At 49.5% G+C, this 20534-nt stretch overlaps 1 protein-coding gene across 3 annotated transcripts in view; it reads left to right on the top strand.

Annotated features, from left to right (window-relative positions):
* The first annotated feature begins 7698 nt into the window (after positions 1-7698).
* Positions 7699-20534, top strand: part of LOC108919636 (kinesin-like protein KIF26A) — a 96385-nt gene continuing 83549 nt past the window's right edge. For 2 of the 3 annotated variants that reach the window (XM_018727795.2, XM_018727794.2), the window contains exons 1-2: positions 7699-7848; positions 11338-11586. In XM_018727795.2, coding sequence (XP_018583311.1) covers positions 7714-7848; positions 11338-11586 — 384 coding nt within the window. In that variant the 5' untranslated portion in view covers positions 7699-7713. Of the gene's footprint in view, positions 7849-10645; positions 10921-11337; positions 11587-20534 lie in introns of those variants that run through there. The other variant, XM_018727796.2, reaches the window with a different exon arrangement.

Here is a 20534-nt window from a genome sequence, read left to right as displayed (position 1 = left end):
GTGCTTTTTCAAAATCATTCATTCATAGAAGAGGTACACAGTGTCGATACAGTATTTCCATATTAAACCTGGATTGTTTCTGAAACTGTGTTGCTGGTGTTTTTTAAGTAAGCCGCTGTTACCGTATGTAAGTGTGTGTCTTTCGCTCCTCTCTCACTTTGTGTGCGTGGGTGTGTGCTGCGAGTCTCGCAGCCCTTGCCATCATGTCCACCAGGCAGGTTCTGGTGGCCCTTGGGTTCAGCGCTCTGTTCCGGAGGATCACTGTGTCACGCCGGCAATACACCCTTCTACCCTTACACGCGTTTTTCCAGCTTCATGCTCTTGTTAGTGCATAATGGTTTCACACTAATTGTTACACTGATCATGTGTCACAAACAAATGTCTCCAGCGGATTATCGTTTGCTGCGCAGATACTGCTCGTTTTTCATCACGCACGAGGGAATGTGATCGCTGACACGCGTGGGTCCGCTGGCTCCTGCCGTCCTCTGCCGTGAACTCCGTGATAAACAGCTCCAAGGAAAAGGAGGAGGGCTAAGAAGGAAATGTGATCGGCGGTGAAAGACTTGGAACAATTTCCGGCAAAGGCACCGGAGGGTTTTATTCCCGTCAAAGTCGTTACTGAAGCGGAGCTCATTAATCGGCCTTAATGGTCCAGATGGTGGGGGTCCGGGGTCCGCGCTGTCCGTGGTGCTGAAGCGGGTCCGCTTCTCTCGGCTTCGTGTCGTGTTCGGCAACACGCTGCTCTTCTCGACATCATTTTTAGCTTCCAAGTACAGTACAGTACGGTGCACGTGCGCCATGCAAACGCGACCTAATGTCACGGATGGTCCCCGGTACACGTGTGGCAGACTTGACTGGTCCTCCCGCATCTCCCTCCCTGGAGATCAGCAGCACAGTGTGGCACCGGAATCTGTTCAAATTCCAAATCTGGTCACGAAATAATTATTAGAATGAGTTAAAAACTCCGTGTTTTATAGTTTTTAATTCAAATGATTGTTGTTCAAGGTTATTGTGGAGAAAGCGCTCTATCGGTATATTGAACTTGGCAAGCGAGCGAAGAGTGACAAAGGTGACCTCAGCTCGTTTAAAGTGACAGTACACTATTAAAAATAAATAATACCAAATAAGTTTGATGAAGAACTGCAATATAATTTAACTTTCTGACAACAGGAAAACATACAGGGGATTACAAGCGAGTATCTTTTACAGTCCTTTCCAATCCAATGTTTTCCTTCCTGCTGCTCCCTGTGCTGTAAGTTATTGTACAGCAATCGCAAAGAAAGGCCCAAATAACTGAGTGAGTAAAACGGAAAAGAATAATGTCTGAAAGTTATGGGACGCTTTATCGGATGAGGTTTGCTGTTACATAAATATTCTTCCTTAAACTCTGTCATCCGACGTCGTGGACGTCAGTCCGCTCTTTGTCTCTTTGTTCTCGTGTCTTTGTGTTTTTCGGCAAAGTTCAGATTCATAAAATAAGGCACAACTTTAGCTCCGCGAAGCTGCCCCCCTGCAAAGAGCACAAGTATAAAGAAAAGCGCATTTTTCGTTAGTGCTACATTTGTGCCGTTCGAACCGCGTGCCGTATTTCACGTGAAATACTATCCTACATCTTTAAAGGAGTAAAAGAGCTGGAACCGCGGTTCAAACGGCACAAACCGGTGCAACTGCAGCACAAATTAATGAGCCCAATTCGAGTTTATGCGGCATTGCAGGAGTGACGTCACGTGCCATGTAAACAACCTTCAATATCTCCAGAACCAAAGGAGACAGAACCGCCGTTTAAACGGCACAAATCGGCACAAACGAAGCACAGACGAACGAGGCCGAATTCGAGTGTCTCTGGCGTTGTAGGGGGGCAGAGTGACGTCACGTCCGGTAAAAAAGTAAACGTGGTATCGCAAAAACAACAACGGCACAAATTCCAATTTTTAGGCACAAAACCCCACAAATGTAGCACTAACGAATCATGAGGTTTTTCCTCATCTGTGCTCTTTCTTCGTAGGGGGGGCAGCTTCACGGAGCTCACAACTTTTTTACATTTCCTCCTTTCATCGATCATTCATTCCAAGTAACTTTAAAAGTTCTGCAAGCAGAATCTAAGTTACTAAGGCACCCCGAACAACAGAAGGGGAAAATCTGCAGAGATCTGCATGGCTTTTAGTTTGTCTGACTGTCGCGTCGGTCCGCATTAGGGGCGTTTGTCATTATTTCTAATGGGGAAAAACAGCAGCGAGCGCTTTTTACGCTCTTTAACCATCGCGAGTACCGTTTCGGTCCGAACAGCGGGGCTCCCTGCAGAAACCATTACCTTCTTTCGACAGCTTTCGGGGATACGGGAAAGAGCCATAAAACCTCGTTGACTGAGGTGGTGCTGAAGGATCGATATTTTCAAATGACAGACGCCGTCAAGCTCTCAAACTGAAGCAGCCGCGCAGGAGGGGTTAAAAACACCACACTGTCACATGCCGTGGCGTCGGCGCGAGCCGGGCGGGGAAATAAATCGCCTGTCTGTCCATGAATTATTGCAAAGCGGAACGAGAATCGAAAAGCAATCAACACAAATCTACACAACACCTAACAGCCGTTCAGCAGTAATTTTTTTTTTCACTGATATTCCCGCGATTGTCGAGCCTTGAATTGCATATAAACTGCTGGTGGGAGTCATTAGCGGATCGTCGCCCCTTTAACAAATATTGCGTCGTTTCGGTTTCACTCATTGCAATATTTTTTAGTAAATACTTGTTGGCTGTAAATCGATGAGAGGTGAATACTGTATATGACGCACGGTACTGCTGGTGGTAAATGATGTATATTTTTGTAATGGAATAATCTACAGCATACATTTGCACTTGTAAGCCCTGACACCGGCGGGCATTCTGGGTTTTCAGACATCAAAGAGCCCGATTTTCAGTGTTAATAACCCGGCTTTGTTGTGTACATGAATTATTCATTAATACACGACGAGCCGCCTTTCCTTTTCTTCATCCGTCATGACATGTAAGGAATGTGAGGACAGACGTTTTCGAACGGAACCCGACTGTCAGCAGCATGGGCGGGAATGACCCCTGTTACAGTGTACCCACTGAGCCATTTCCCGGTACCCACTGAGCCCCTGCCCTTTACACACTGATCCCTTTTCCTGTTCCCACTGAGCCATTTGCCAGTACCCACTGAGTCATTTCCTGGTACCCACTGAGTCGTTTCCCAGTACCCACTGAGCCATTTCCCAGTACCCACTGAGCCCCTGTCCTTTACCCACTGATCCCTTTTCCTGTTCCCACTGAGCCATTTCCCAGTACCCACTGAGCCCCTGCCCTTTACACACTGATCCCTTTTCCTGTTCCCACTGAGCCATTTGCCAGTACCCACTGAGTCATTTCCTGGTACCCACTGAGTCGTTTCCCAGTACCCACTGAGCCATTTCCCAGTACCCACTGAGCCCCTGTCCTTTACCCACTGATCCCTTTTCCTGTTCCCACTGAGCCATTTCCCAGTACCCACTGAGCCCCTGCCCTTTACACACTGATCCCTTTTCCTGTTCCCACTGAGCCATTTGCCAGTACCCACTGAGTCATTTCCCAGTACACATTGAGTCGTTTCCCAGTACCCACTGAGCCATTTCCCAGTACCCACTGAGCCCCTGTCCTTTACACACTGATCCCTTTTCCTTTTCCTGCTGAGCCCCTGTCCTGTACCCACAGAGCTCTTTCCCAGTACATACTGTACAGAGCGTTTCCCTTGGGCGCATGTGCCAGCAGATGGGAAATCTCCCCTGGGACGGTGTCCCTGGAATTTCATCATGGTTCGGGGTAACCCGGCCTCACTGGGGGTGCTGCACGTGCTAAATCATCTCCACAGCGGATTGTAATTATCGGTGTGCACTGCTGTCAATAAGGAAAAACAATCGTGTATTGTGACTTATCGACTGGCAGATTGCTCGTTAGTGCGTGCAGTGTTTCCCCGTGTGCGACTGTGTGTGTCAGTGTGTGTTGGGGGGGTCACATATCCAGACCCTTGGATGGATGACGTCATCGCCATCCTGTCATGATCCGAGTCTCGCTTCGAAACGCAGAAAATACGACAAATACACTACAGCCTACAGGTGCTGACCCACACTCGCAGGCTGGTTCTTCGTGACTGCACCAGGATTCGAACACATAACCAGCTGGTACGATGTTTCTGTGATGGGATTTCACGGGCTGAATGCCGGAGTACTGCCATCGACCCATCCTCGGGGACACTTCTTTTAGAATAAATACTTAAATACTTCCTCATCATTTTGATGCGGCTTTGAGGAGGGAGGAACAACAATCAGAATAACAGATGACTGCGGATAAAGTTAATATGATTCCATTGTCACATTCAACATACTGCACGGAAGCTGCTTGATGATACTGCACCTCGGCAGAGATTCTTGAGCACAGGGGCCCCCAGTGCCTCCCAGTGGCTCCCAGCGGCTCCTGTCCTCATGAAGAGATAATGTACATTTTAAAGTCACAAGTTGTAAACAATCAAAGGAGCCGAACCTGCAAAGCCTCTTAAAGAGAACCGTATCTTTACGGCTCGCTTGACAGAAATGAGTTTATTAGGGGGATAATGAGTGTCTGGTTATCGAGGAGGAGCTCCTCTGTGTCCAGGAGATAAGATTTTATTAAGAGACGAGCGTTAATGTGTGAGATGCGCTTCCACTTGATCTACTGTATGGAGCTCAGTCTTCGTGGGGGGTGGGGGAGGGGGGGGGGTCTCCGCTGCTCTTCCACTCGGGGCTTTGACTCGGACACGCAAACTGCCTTGCGACGTGTGTCCTCGCGTTTGAGCCTTATCATAAGAACAGCTGTGCTCTTTGTCCCAGTAAATCAGAGCTCGTGCTGGAGAAAGAGTCCAACACCCCCCCCGCTGGAGAAAATTAGACACGAGTTACTGCGGCTTCTCCGCGCGCAGCTCTGGGGGTTTTGTCAAAGAGGAAATAAAGTGTCAGCATAAAGAAACAAATATCCAATGTAGTGTATATAATGGCGAGATAAAAAGGCCTCCTTCTGAACATGACAGGCGTGCACATCTGAGAAGTGACACCCGTTGTGAGAGGCGACAGTTGGCATTTAAGAATTATTCATCTTCATTCGGATGCCACCTAGTCGCTATGCTGAAGAACTTTACAGTGATTTGTCCATTTGTACACCATGGTATTCCTACGTATCCATTCCGCGTGAGTTTGACCTAAGGTACAGCAGCGGTGGGATTCGAACCAGGAGTCTTTACATTAGAAGTGAAGCACTTAACAGTACGCCGCCTGCTGACCGTAGACTCTTATGAACAATGGATAATATTAAACATATCATATGTCGCGCGTCGTGTATTGCGCGAAATGCAGAAAAGGTGAGTGCAGCAAAGGCTGCCAGGACGACGCCACCATCCTTCCACACGATGAAGACCTCCTGCCAGGAAGGTCCACTGAGCTGTGCATTTCCCCAGTGGCTGCTGTGCACTCCTGTCTCGGGTGGGGAAGGGGGGGGGGGGGTGTTCCTCCGTGTACGTGGATGGAGGTCCGAGACACATTCAACAGCCGCGTGCGATTAGAACACATACAGACGAACCTCAGTTATCCTCGATTTGTAACACACTGGACGTCAGAAACAGGGAAAAAAAAGTGTATTATTATTATTATTATTATTATTATTATTAATAATAATAATAATAATAAGTTTGTTGATGATTATTTTGATAATTTATTATTCTTCTTATTATTTTTTATTATTATTATTGTAAGTAAATTAATTGTGCTTTAGAATCACGGGGTTGAATCTAAGTCTGCTGATGTAATTGTATGTTTTGTGATATGTACGTCGCTTTGGAGAAAACCGTCTGCTAAATGAATACATGTTATTATTATTATTATTATTATTATTATTATTATTATTTCTTTGAGGCAAGTTGCTGGAGCTTCTTCTCCCAGTCTCCTGCCGCACGATGTGCTCTGCTGCACCTGTTATAGAGCGAGATGTTTCATCTGACGTATGGATGCAGTACAATAAATTATTTAAAGAGGAACTAATACGCCATAACGTTTGTAAAGGGCGTCCGTACGTCAGCGGTGCCGTCACCTGTCTAAATCACATCCATGCGCTCAAGTGACCTGAACGGGGTTCAGACAGTTTTCACTGGAGCAAAGCAGCGCGCGCTGGTGAACGAATCATGTGGCCAATGATCGCGTCCGGAGATACGTGGCCGGTAGCGGGAGGAGGCTGTGGTCCGTCAGACATCCGAGCGGACCTCAGCGGACCCAAGAAGCCGCCGTCATCCTGACTGCCCCCCGCGGGCTGTGCGATCTCCTCCGCAGAAGAGCACCAGACCTTCCTCTCTCTCTGCTGCGTGTATCTTCATACTGATTAACACACCATAGCGGCTCAACCTGACAACCTACATCACATATATGTGGCAGTAGTGTATACAGCCGTGTGTGTGTCCGTGCTTTAAAGCCTCTTTTCCCCTGTGTGAAGAATGATTCCCGAACGCTACAATATTATTATTGTTGTTAAATAATAATAATAATAATAATAATAATAATAATAATAATAACTGGGCTTAAACCGCCTGGACTTATTGTAATTCAGGGTAAATACCTTATTCCAGGGTACCGGAATTCCAGTCTACTTTTAAAAGCTTGTGAAAGTAAAGTGCGCTTGCAGAGGCGGACGAGCGCGTGTTCTGTGCGTTGCGGGACGTTCCGAGCTCGTCTCGCGCTGCTTCTGAGCCCTTTCCAGCTCCTCGGAGTCCCTCAGCCCGACCGCGCGGCGGCGGGTTCCAGGAGCGCGTGGCGTCTCACAGCGCGAGCCCGTTCGAGCCAGAGGCGGACTGGCTGTCAGCCACTCGAGAGACACCGAACCGAACCACGTCACGCGTGGGATCTTCTCCTCCGCGCTCTTTGTCAGCTCGGGGCCCTTAACGGCTCACTTGTCCGCAACCACATGTTGTCCACACACACCTAACGGGCTCGTGCGTTTTCCCGAAGTGTGTGTACAAGCCTGCTGTGTGTCTCCCCACTCTTTGTTCATGTTCTCGCGTCTGCTGAACGAACCAAAGGAAACGTGCCTCTTCTCGGCACTTTTTCCAGTAGTTTTGGCCCCACTCCCAGCACCCAAATGGTGAAAGCGGGAGCGAGCAGCAGCCCGCGGGAGCGTGCGGGGCAGGGCGCGAGGCGGGCGGCGCGAGGAGCGCATCGCGCAGATGGACTGGGTGTGTGAGGCACAGACGGAGACGGAGCGGCGAGCCGGAGTGAGAGAGCGAGAGTGCGTGTGTGTGTGTGTGTGTGTGTGTGAGCGAGAGGGAGAGGGGGAGAGAGAGGGGCGGGGGGAGATACAGCTGCTAAAGGTGGTCCGCGGCGGGCTCGCGCGCCTTCATCATTCCGAGACCCGCGAGAGCGGAGCGCGAGGCGTGACCAGAAGCGTGGCTGAGGACTCTGGGGGTGGGGTGGGGGGCTCCTCATGGATTGTGCTGCTCGGCACCTGGGTGGACCTTTCCAGAACGGGTCTTGCTCGGCGGGGGGGGGGCACTGCGGGCTCCGGGAGTAGCGTGAGCCCGGTGTGATCCGGAACCGCCGCTTCGCTTGGGGTTCGGATGTGCGGGGGAAGTTCGGTGGACATACAAACCTCCCCGTGAAAGGAGACGGAACCGGAACATGTAAAAGAGCGTCGGCTCATCATCATCATCATCATGGCTCTACGCGGCTCCTCGGGGACTTCAGGCTCCGGTGACCCGAAGGCCACCGTCATAGACCTGGGCACGTTTTTCGTGGACTCCGACATCATTTTTGGATTTACGAGCCACCTTCTTAGAAGAAAAGCGAAGGTAAGGAAGTTAGTTAAAAAACAAACAAACAGAAAAAAAAAAAAAAAAAAAAAAAAAACTCAGTGTGACTCCACGGGAGGTAACGTACTAAACTTTTGCGCACCTGCTGCTGTCGTTATCAGTGCAAAACCACGAATCGTTGCGAAATGACGCTTCCCGGTAAAAGGGACACGCGCGCGACACGTGTGTCTCCCGTGGTTCTGTGCGGAAGCCCGACGCTTCAGGACCACGAACAGCGCACGTGCCGCCCCTCGCTGGGGGGTCCAGGAGCAGGACTCTCCTACACACTTGTCCCTTTACAGAAAACCTGAGCCGAGCCGTTTAGCGGCGTGGTAATTATGAATAATTGCGACTAATGACGATAATAACCCTCCTCGTGGTCATCACCGTCCTCGTCGTCAGCATCTATTTGACAGAGCGCTTCTCTCATGGCCGTTTTAAACGTGGTTATTGATGGAGAGCTGCCATACAGCAGACCCCATGTGACCTCTGCCAAGGGGGTCTTTCACTGGAGCCCAGGGCAGGAACCTGCGCAGCTCCAAGGGAAGATCCCCCCAGGATCACAATAAATGTGGTTTAAACGTGCTGGAATAACCCCAGAACACTGAATGCTGTGAATACTCTTCTACAAACGGATGGCAAATGAGATAAATGAATAATAACCACAACAAATCGAAGCTGTGACCAAACAGGAGAGGCAAAGGGTCTTTGTGTGTCCGCTACCATTTCAACTCAGACGAACTGATTTGGGGAATGGAGCTTTTATTCCCCTGGCACCCTATGAATAAGTTATTAAGAGGATGGGCTCGGGTATGGATGTGCCTACATGTTGATGAGGATAGAACCCAGACCCCCGCAGGTACGAGCATCTTTCGTCCAACTGAAATAAAGCTTCTTCACTCAGACTTTTTCAAAAGTGCGCAAAAGAGTGGGTGTCTGCTCTACACAGTGGTGGTTTTGTATACAGTACATATTGTACCGCTTTATTTTCTCACTTTCCATTAGATCCCGTTAATATCCGAGTGCTCAAGGAAAACAATAAAAACAGACAATAACCCAATTTTACTTACCTGCTTTTTCCATTCCAAGACAATGAAAGGAAAACTGCAAATGATTATGACATCTAAAGTAAATATATAAAACATTTTCAACACATAGATACACAAATCAGCTGGTTTTATCCCGGTATTATTATTAAACTAATACTAGTAAATTTGTACTGGTGAACTGGTATTGGTAAGCTGCTACTGATAAACTGCTGCTGGTGAACTGGTACCAGTAAACTCACAAAGTCCAATTTCTGACTCAGGTTGGCCTTTTACCGGATACCCCGACAAAGGGCTGGAACTGGGTTAATGTGGGGATAAAAATGGCAAGTTTATTTATATTGTAATACCAAAGGGTATGCCTGTCATTTCTTACATCATCTGTATTAAATATTTAAAGTTAGCAGAATTAAATATTTAAACTTAGCCTACATTTCTCATCCTTGGCGACACGCTGCATTCTACAAAGCCACCAGGTGGGGGCAGCAGAGGAGCGAGAACGGCGTCAGCGCTCCGCTGCTCTCCGCGGGTCCGTCGCTGCGGTAAAGCGAGGGCTGTGCCGGGGTTCCGAGGAATAACGAGTGAGAGACGTGATTGTCTGCGCTGCTGAGACGAACGGTCGTGTACCGAAGAAATGAACTGTTTCTGTCTGACAATAATAACTCCTGGACGGTCCTGCAGTGCGGCTCACAGTGGGGTTATCCGGGGTCAACGGGGGGCTCAAGGCATCCGTCAAGGCTACTTGAAATGGAGGAGGAAAAGTGGGCAATATTACTACAGTAATTCCTTTCCCTAAGCGAGTACAGCCGTTGTGCAAGACGTGTAACATGATGTGGATGAAAAGCGTCTTATTCATTAACCGGGGAATCTCTAACAAGAGACTCGAGGCATGATTTTGCAGACCCCCCCCCCCCCCCCAAGGAGGCAGAACCGCACAGCTCTCAGTTCTGTGGATGTTGAGCGGGTTCTGCCTGGGTTCGGTACACCACACTAAGGGTGAAAGCCAAGGGGGCTCTGATGTATGGGTTTTGTGTGAGTTCTCTGACCTGCATGGATTCTGTACGGTTCTCTTTGGGTTTTCTTCTATGGGTTCGAAGTGGTCCCGGTCCATGCTGGTGACCGCCTGGTCAAGCAGCACTGAAGGTTTGCACAGGGGACACGCGGTGCGGGCTGGATCTGAACACACACACACACACACACACACACACACACGGGCGTTCCATGGCTGAGAGCGATGCTGCGCCGCGCGCGGAACATGTGTCATCAGACTTTTCAGTATTTATTCGGTGCTTGGCGGTGCTTATAACCCCCCCCCGAAACCGCTCAAGTCTGATCCCCCATGAGTGTGAAGCTCCACTACTGACGGTATTTTCCATCCCCCCCCCCGAGTACTGACAGGTTGCTGCGCCCCTGGCGTCACTCTACTTTAAAGCACACATTAAACACACATTAAAGACACATTAAACACACATTTACACTCGTGGAGTCGGACGTCAGCGAGTGAAAGAAAAAAATGACACGGATTTTCATTTTGGACGGCTCGGCTGTGGGCGGGTGATCTCTGTCTCTCTCTCTCTCACACACACACACACACACACACACACACACACACACGCGCGCATAGACGCGCACACAGGCGCGCGCGACGCACACGGGCAGCTCCCACGTGGGATCCCGCACGGGCTCCGCCCCCTGGCAGCACTAGTTCGAGACTCTGCGCCGAGTCGGGTTTAAAGTGCTTCAGACTCCACTCGGGACGGGATGGGATCGCGCCCCCCGGGGACCCGCCGCTCTCGGTCCTGTTTGCGTTTGTCCTCTGGCTGAAGCCCACGCACGGCAGAGCTAGGGTTCTACAGGCGGCCTATGGATTATTAGAGGAGTGTGTCCGGGGCAGAGACGGTCCGCTGGTTCCACACGTTGCACCTGAAATTAATTCAAGAGGCGCGACATGTTCACTCGGGACAGGACGAGTTCGGCCCGCGGCTCTGCTGCTCCGGGACGGGACCCCGAGCACCGCAGGTTCACTGTAAGTGTCACTGGGAAGAGTGAGAAGTGTGTGTGATGTGTGAGAGAGGCTCAGATCTGTGTGTGTGTGTGTGTGTGCTGACAGCTGAGACACGATCAGATCAATCAGTGCATCTCTCTCCTACTGCACCCTTCCCCTCTTGTTATCAATAAACTTTATTTGGCTGACACCTTCATCCTAGGTGACTTAGTGTTGGATCTTTAGCTTTTCAACCGTTTACCCATTTATACCACAGAGCATTGTTAACATCAAAATACTGGTAAGTACTTTGACAAAGGGTACTAAAGCAGGAGTGGGTTGTTGCAAACCAACAACCTTAAGACTACATGTTCATATTGGTATCTTTAGTCTCTCCGCTGGCCCTGTCTTATGATGAAATGGTTCCCGCTGAGATCTTTTTCCTCTTTCACTCTTAAGGTGGAAGGCTGTCCTACCAGGGAGTCCCCGCTGGCTCTGGAGCTCAGTCCCAGGAAGAGGCTTCACTCGGCCGGGGAGGCTCAGTGCAGCAGCCGGCCCCCCCCGGAGGGCGCCGGGTCCGTGAGCGTGTCGGAGCCGGGCCACTTGGAGAGGAGGGAAGGGAAGGTGAACCCCTGCAGACAATGTCTCCTGAAAGTGGGCGAGCTGAAGCGCCAAGCGTTGGCACTGGCCGACCCCGGATCCCTCAAGGTCAGCGGAGCACTACTTCTAACGCAGTTCGAATCCCATCTTGACACCGATGCACCTACACGTTATGTACCCAAGATCATACGTGTTCTTCAGATATGTTTTCACTTTCACACCTGCAGCAACACTGCACACGCAGGAAATACAGCTGTTCTTTAACAGGTGGAGGATGGCTTGAGGGTAACATTGTTTCCAACTCATTCTTGGGCTGCACAGGAGTTTTGGGTCTGAGGTGGGGTCACGATAGTTTAAGAAGTGCACTCCTGGACTTCTACGTCAGAATGGATTTCGAAAGTTAAAATAAAGGAGGCGCTCAAAGCCGCCTCGCCAGAGCGGTTTGACAGGCTGTACTGTGAGCTTAATGTACTGGGAGAGCGCCTCGCCTCATTGTGCTTCGTTACGTCACCCTTAGCGACAGCGTTCTCTCCACGTCTTCAGCATGGAGAAAAGACCTGGCAGGATGCAAGACAAAGAGGGGGTGGTATAGTCTTTCTGGGGTAACTGGCTCTCCAAGAGGAATTGCCGGACAATCCAGTTTGTATATGTTCATGTGCTGGACAAAGTGAGTGCTGAAGGAGGAGTTCTTTAGGATACTGTACTCAACGTATATGTGAGTCAAAGTCATGAGTCAGCAGGTCCAACTTGGTCCCTTTTTTCATTGATGCTTTTATGAGCTGTCTATTGTCCCCAAGGAGCTCATGCTGAGGTGAATCTCATTGGTCTATCCAACAGTGTTACGTTCTACTCAGTTGTGTAGAATCTGGGTAAAAATAGCTTAATTATTGATGTAAACGTTCCCAAGATTTTAAGAGTTGGGATTAAACACCGGTCTCTGAGAAGGCATCTGTAGCACGGTACAGACACTGGAGAGTCCTTGAATATTCTAAGACTTCTGCATTCCTTCATTTAGTTGATTCTTTTCTCCAAAGTGATTTACCGATTTGTACCTCTGGGTAATATTTAGTTGAGCAGTTCAAGGCAAGTACAGGAGGTGGGACTCAAACCACGGTTCTTCAGGTCCGAAGTTAGCAACTCTAACTCCTACGCTACCTGCTGCCCTTTCTTTGGGTGCAGGCCCTTGCTTTGGAGGCAGTCCTGTGTTTCTTGATGCTCGGTCCATGTTGACTCTTTGCTGTTCTGTGGAGCATCCAGTGTGCTGGAGCTCTATGTTGGCGCCAGGTGTGCTCCTCTTGTGGTTATGTATAGGGGTAAACCCCACTATTGGGGGAGGCTTTGATGCTCACTTTAGGCAGGTGTAGTTTAGTCTGGCCCTGAAGAACCAAGGGACACGCCTGCTTGTCAGTTCTGGTCTTGCAGTTCTGGTCTTGCAATTCTGGTCTTGCCATGACCCCTTGAGCCTTCCCCAGGTTTGGGAGGATGGAATGGTTTAAAGAAGTTTCTTTTCTGTCTCGTTGACATCAGATGGGTCATCGCACGACTGTAGTATATCCAGTCTGACAGGGGGTGAGGGATAGGGTGCCCTGCACAGTTTACACCCCTGCCGGCAGCACAGGGTTGGATTGAAGGCCATGTAAAAAAAAAAAAAAAAAAAAAAAATGCAGGAATCTCTTGTTTTTCTGTCCCTTCTCCGTATATGTCCACTCTGTCTGCTGTATGTAGGGCAGATGAAAATGTGGTTGTGTAACCAGGCCCTGTTCCCAGGAGGATAAAGGAGTCTGAAAAGCCATCAAATACATTAGTTCAATCTCATGTCAGGCCCGGTTATCTACGCTGTGGAGTGGTGGTGGCAGGGAGTGGTTGCCACAGCAGTTAGCCTGACTTTGGGCCCCTGACGTCCCAAGCAATCTGCAGCTACACCAAAATGCTCAGTGCTCATCCGCTGGAGGCCTCTGCTGAGGAGGGCTGCGGCCGATTAAAGACCATTTCCCTTCATGGAGTTTGAATATGTACACAAGTCTTGAGCACGTGAGCCAGAGGGAATGGTCAACATGCCATGACATCACCTCATTGTATTTAAATTTATCTCCCCCCCCCCCCCCATCTATGCACCCTCCCCTGTGAAGTTTTTTTTCTATTACAACTTAATGCCTCTAAACAACATGAAAGCTGGTGTCTGGGAGGCTGGACTGGCTTTGGAAGTGGCCCATTGTTTGAGGAAACAATGCTTATCGTGCTGTTTTGCGGGCCGATACGAGCGGCGAGCGACGCGGTCTGCTCAGGAAGTTAAACCCAGTTGACCTTCGCGGCCATTGAAAGTGTTCCTGTTGGCCTCGTACCACAATTCCCAGAGCTGTTAAATATAGTCCTCAGACTTGAATTGTTGTCGCTGCCCATGCCGGCTTTGGGTCTTTCCTTCTTCTGGCCTTCTTTTCTCTTTTGTCTCCGTGTTAGAGTGGAGGACTTGCATTTAGTTTGGGTTACAGCAGGCAAGTCCCTTCCAGGACCTCCTGTGCTGTGTCCCTCATGAGGGTAACGTGGGTGATGTGGCTGGTGTGTGGCCCATTGTGGGGCTGTTGGGGTGTGTCTGTGACGGGGTCTTCAACACAAGGCCTTTTATTGAGCTTTCTGCTGTTCCTGCCCACCTTCAGCCCCCACCTCTGGGAAAGGAACTCGGGCTTTAGGCCGCCGCAGGTGTTCTGTTGTTGACCCCCCTCACAACACACACGCTGCGGTGTGTGGTCCGGTCAGGGTGGGTTTGGAGGGGCTGCTTCCTCTGTTAGGTGCACATTGATGGGAAAATTAAGCCCTAATTTTGGGGGTCGGACCTTCCATGGTAGGGGTGTTTTGTGCTGCACCGGCAGTATCGGTTTCCCTGGCTGCGGCACAAAAAGGACATTGTCCCATCAGGCACACCCCCCGCTCGCTGCGCCCACCTGTGAGACCTGCATTGTTGTGCTGGCTGGGGCCAGGTAGCGCATGACCGATCTGTGGGGGTGATGATGGCTGGAGATTCGACCAGGGTGGCATGTGCTCTGCTGGCAGGGCTGGCACCCCATTCTGCGGGTCGGAATTGGATAGGATAATCTGGGATCTGGGAGAGGTGCGCTCCAGTGCAGTCATATTAAAGGCCAGCGTTCCAGTGGTGAGGACACCTGTGCGACCCGGTGATACTTTTCACCTGTAGACCTGCTGCCTGAGTACTGATGGGTTTCAGTTCCACAGTGTCTCCCAAAGTCAAGGAAAGTTACTACCTAAACCTCAATGTACCTTCATTCCAGTTACGGCTCAGCGCTCACCGTACACTAACCTGCTAGGCTGGTAGAAGAAGCGCCGGCTCCAGAAATGTGTGGTCAGCTGAGGGATGACAAGCGGTATCTGCGGTCCGCTGAAGAACCCAAGAACACATGCAGGCAATTAGTCCTTTTTCACACTGGCTGACTTTAACGGCCTCACGTCTGGACGTTTCCAGGAAGCCGACTCATATTTTTTATTTCACTACTAAGCATCGGCAAATGTTTAGGTTGATGCTACCAACTCTCGGCTGTGGGCTTGGCGCTTCTCCGTCTGACTTTGTCCTTGAGATTTTAGACGCGGTGCGGTTTGACCCACCTGCCCGACGTGGCCCGTGGAGTTAAATCCTTTTTCATTTTGGTTCCAAGCAGCAAAGGGCAGCCTAGACTTCAAGAGGAAAAGAGAGCGGCGCAAGGTGTGTCTCTCAGACACGGCATCTGCTGCGATCCAAGAGACCACCCCCCCACTCCAGTCAAATGCTTTCCGCAGTTCATGTCTACCAGGCGTCTTGAACCATAAATGACAGCTTCGGCGCATCCTAAATTAGAGGGCTGAATGCGTCGCGACCGGCTATGAAATTGAGTCGAATGCTATCTGTGTTATAATGAGTGAAAGCCTATCACTTTAATGGCCAAGCCAAGGTTTAAAGTGTGTAATTTAATTTCTTTACTAATCGGGGGGATCTTTCAACAAAAGCAAAAGCCCATACACCTGCCTTAAAGCCACCTTTAATTAATGAAAGCTCCCCCCTTCCTCAAAGGGATTCTCCATAAAAGGGTCATATTGTGGTTGTTCTGTTTGCTGAATCGAGAGGAGGTTCTTTTTGTCTGCCTTGTCAGGTGTCTCGTGAAGTGCCCTAAAGTGGCTGTCAGCCTCCACAATCGGTCATCAAAATTTCTATACCCCCCGAAAGCCCGCCTTCAAAGTGACCTGTAAAAAACCTGGATCCTTTAGGCCGCTGGCAAGCTGGCTGCATTTTAAGCCAGCAGCAGCTCGCGGGCAGGACCAGTCGTTACCTGATACTACCCCGCCGGAGAGGAGCTGCTCCCCTATCTCAGCTTGTCATCCGAAAACCAGGAAAAAGCTTTTAGTGGAGAAAACAAGCAGGTCTTTGTGTCAGAAATGATAATCTGATTGCTCAGGTGTCATCTTCACTGTGTTTTCCAAGGGCAGTTGCCTTGAAATACTACCTCATGAATCAAGTGGGTAATTTACACATGGAAAAGGACTGGAAATGCTCTAAAAGAAGAATTTGTCTGTGCTACGTATGGCCATGTCGGTATGAGAGGAAAGATTTTTTTTTAATAGCTTGTGAAATACAGTTTTGGTCTGATGTTCTCAGGTGCCTTGTAGGCCTGATACTCCAGAAGCAGGAGATCGGTGGAATTTACTTCACGATCCTATGATCCTCCAGAATGACCTGACCTTGTGACAGTTTCTAGTGGTTGATAGTTGCTAGTCCACTGAGCATAACCCCAAAGGATGTACACTGTTGTGGTGGATGTTGCCCTGTTAGGACTGAAGGCTCAAAACAGCGGCACGTGGAAAGCGCAGGCAAAGCCTCATTTCAGCTCCAGTTCCCCAAGTGAGAAAGGCACAAATAAAATCAACCCTCAATTCGATATCCTTGTTAAAGGCCATAAAAAGCAATGAACTTGGCTTGCAGAAACCCCGGGGTAATGTTGTGTCGATGCTCACAGTCTCTTTTGTTGAGCTGTAAGACCATCAGTGTCACTTTAGGTTATCATCTTTATTTGTGTGTCCTCTTCTGTAGGGTGGTGTGTGTCTTTGTGTGTCTCTTACTCTCTGGTGAGACCACAAAGCCTCTAGCTCATCAAAGTTTACCAGCGTTTACCACCGTCACAAGTTATTCTTACCTGGACTGTAACCCTTGTCATCGTGATTTCAAAACCTACCGTTCCGATCAGATTGAGGTTTCCCAGTAGGATTCCTGCCCCCTCAGACTGTGTGTGGCGGATTTGGTTCTTTGAAACCCACTTGACACGTGAGCGCTTACACCGTGGAACATGATGACAGTGTTGGGGGTTATCTGATGGTGAGCTTTACAGATGACAGCCCAAGATTAGGCTTAGTGTGGGTGATTACACCCCGTGGGTCCTGGGGTCAGCACTGCAGGCAGGGACTCATGCACCGTTACCGTGGAAATGGGCCGTGAGTTGCGCTGCAGGCACTAGTTTGGGCTCGAGCGCATTCCTCCCGTGTGTCTTGCCTCTGATGGTTCCTATGGGTGACTCTTATATGCTTGGGTAGTTTCGGTACCTCGTGCGGTGAATCTCCCAAGATGGGCTTTTCCAGGCACAGAGGCGACGAAGAGCCCACACTTTCCCCTTGTAGCCCATCAGTCCTCACTGTTTAAAAAAAAAAACGGGGAAGGGAGCTGTGGAGAAATCTCATAGACATAAATACACATAGACAATAAACAAACAAACAAATACATGTGTCAAACCCTAGGAGGGGAAACCATATACATGATCTCTGACAATAATACTGTGCTATTAGTTAAGATATAAATTTGTTCAAGTGGCGAAATTATGAGTAAGAACGAATAAATAAAAAGCAAACATTCGGAAGCCGTGCAGGACGTGCTACATACTTAAATAATCGAAATAATAGTCTTTCTTGTTTTCCTGGCTCCGAGTGCTTACATCCATGGTGCTGTTTGCAGGGACAACAGCTGAGTCACTGGATGCCTTGATACATGGTGACCCAACAACTACTGCATAATGCAAACATATTGATGGGTCCCCCTACCATTAATCACTGCTCAGTTTATAGCAAGGCCGGCATCTAGGTATGTGTACAGCTTTTTCAACACTCCATGTCAGCAGTGCCAGTGCCAGGATCTCGTCCTTTTGGTGTAAGTAGACTGGCTGCTCTATGTTGGATGGTTAACTAAGACAGGCCCTCCAGCGGTTTATCCCGAAGCAGATGTGAGTTAAATGGGCCTCAGCAGCACAAAAAGACAAGGTCAGTGACAGGCAGACTTCAGCTCTCTGTTAACCTTTGCCCTTTGCCCTGGAGTTATGGGGAAACTGGTGAATCTCAAAGGAGGGAGTTAGGCCCTGGAGGGGGGCTTGCTGATGGGTAGTGCTAACCATTGCCAAAACACTGATGTTTGCATACGACAGTTAAACGAATCCTGCTGTTTGCCCACAAGCCAGTCGTAAATCACGTAGATCAGTTGGTACGGGTGAACTAGGAGATGTACGAGAGGAGGCCATCTGGTTCACATCAATTATCGTGCTGCTTCATCGGGTCAGCTCTGGGAAACCTGGTGCTGATGTCGGGAAGAGGTACCTTTTACTGTAACCGCGAGCCCTTGGCGTGTTTCTCTTTCCCCAAAATGGAAAGTTCCTGTTGTAGGTGCCTCATTAAAAGGATAACCTGTTGTTCACAGCTATTCAGACTGGTCTGACAGGCCTAAGCAGCTGTGCTCGTGACTTCCAGAATTCACGTGGCTTGATCCCGATCCTCTCTCGTTGCAGCATCCTCTGGGTAAACGCAATATTGCTCTGTGACCAGTCAGCGGCAGCAGATTCGGCTCCTCTGCAAAGCTATCCGTCTGAAACACGCTGGGAGTCAACGCTCTACGAGTGAGGAGTCAAGAGGCTCCGTCTCTGTCATTTCACTCCCTGTCCAGTTAGAAAGGGACTGTTTGTGGTCACTTGAAACCTTCATGCTGTAGCACTTTATGTCCACTAGGGGCGCTGTTCTTACGTATTTCCTGCCCCTGTAAAGCGGAGCGTCTTATAAAGGGTCTCCTATTATGCCCCGTAGATATGTCCGTCATGTTGCTGTGTTGAGTTGTTGCTGTTTTACTGACATTCTTTATTTACTGTCGTGTAGAAGTGAAAGCACACATTCCGCTTCTGTCACTCTTCATAGATCTGTGCTGCGGAAGTCAGGCTCTACAAAGCGAGAGTGCGGAACGTATAGAAGGGGCTTCCGAGAGATAAAATATAGGGCATTTTCTTATGTAAATGTGGCACTTCTTTGAGATTTCCAGGACAAAGGCAGCAAAAGGGGAAATGTCAATGCCGCAACATTGAACAAAATTTTCCTGCACATTCGTGATTGTGTGTGTGTGTGTGTGTGTGTGTGTGTGTGTGTGTGTGTCGTGTCGTGTCGTGTCGTGTCCACTATGCATCTGTGTGTCCACAAGACTTGCAGGTTTATGTAAGCTGCTTGGTTCAGCTCTGGTGGAGAATCCCACAGCAGTCCACCAGCCCACGTTGCTGTGGGGCCTCCACAGAAGAGCTTTGCGAGCCACGGCACCGAGATGGTAGAGGTCACCTTTGCCGAGAGGCGGTGCAGTCATGGGTCACGCGGAGCCGTAAAAGCGGGAAAAGGATGAACTCAGATTCAGTCCAGGCACAGTGCTACAAAAGGCTTTATTCACAAAAGGCTCCTTGCATCAAGGTTTTCCTGTTACTGTTTACCCATGCAGCAGATGTTCTTGCCTAGGGTAACATCTTCCAACTGTGAGGATCCCAAGTCTGTGTAGATGTGTGTAAGGAGGAATGCTCTGGCAGCTGGTAATGGAAGTCCTTCACTAACCCATGCACACAGAGTCCCTTTTCTTTAATCAGAATATGTTTAGTCCATGAATCGGAGGGTTAGGACTGGAAGTTCTGCTGTTGTGAACTTGACGGCTTGGCTATAGCCGGCATCTCCCGAACGTCTTGGGGAATCACTGCGTTTGTGTGCATGTGTGTGTTTGTGTGAGTATGTGCCTGCACAGGTGAGAGCCCAGCTCAAACTGTTCCAAGCCAGGCCTTGAGCGGCTTTTCTCCCTTTGTTGACTGACTTTTGACCCCGCTCCCACCTCATCAGAAGCTGGTTTTGAGTGTTGAATTTCGGCGTGCCCACTGGGGCTGGAGCAGGTGGATGCCCAGTGAGATGCTGGAGGTGCTCTGTGCATGGAGCATGTGGGCGGGGTGGGAGGGGTGGGAGGGAATGACGCACGCATACAATAGCCGTGAAACCCGAACTGGGGAGAGAGACAGCGCTGATTGACACTGATACTTTCTGCAGATCCATTAAAGACAGACATGAAATGGTAAAACAATCTTTGCTGTCCGGGTGAAGTAGAGGCAGCTCGCTCCCGACACACCTGCAGCACATGATATTTGTACTTCAGGTGGTTCCTCTACATTTCATCATAGAGTAGATGCCTTCAGTTGGAGGGGCCTACATAGCTTCCAGTTTTACACTGCCCGCATTAATACCACGGGATATTGCATGACAGCTGTTCCAATCAGCGGTCCAACACCTGGATCCCTTTTGGTCGTGAAAGAATTACCTTGAGCAATGTGCTGCGCTATGTCTGTCGTTCATCTTCCCAACATTTTTCCGCCTAAAGATTAAAGATTTTTTACATTAATTAAGTTTTATTTCTTGGAGCCTGCTACCCCCCCACCTTTTGTTCTACACTGGTGTTTAATTGGCAGGTGTGTGTCTGAGGGCAGAGCAGCGTGAAGCTCTGCCTCTTTCTTAATTGCCGGAGCCCCTACCTGGCTGTCTGACTGCTACGTGGGGGGCTCTGTGTCAGCCTGTCTGGCTCCTGTCTGGGGGCCCATCGTGATGGGAGACAGTGCGGCACTGAGCCCCCTCCCGTTTACCCTTCCCACGGGGCTAGGGTAGTGGTTAACGAATGGGGCTCTGGGTGGAGAAGGTTGTGAGATCAAGCTCCAGGAGCATCCTTGCTCTTGTGCCCTGGAGCAAAAGACATGAATTTC

This window comes from Scleropages formosus, chromosome 15 (assembly GCF_900964775.1).
Source record: "Scleropages formosus chromosome 15, fSclFor1.1, whole genome shotgun sequence".
Classification (NCBI taxonomy): Eukaryota; Metazoa; Chordata; class Actinopteri; order Osteoglossiformes; family Osteoglossidae; genus Scleropages; species Scleropages formosus.
The sequence above is the reverse complement of the archived record's forward strand: the minus strand, read 5'-3'. Positions and strand labels throughout refer to the sequence as shown.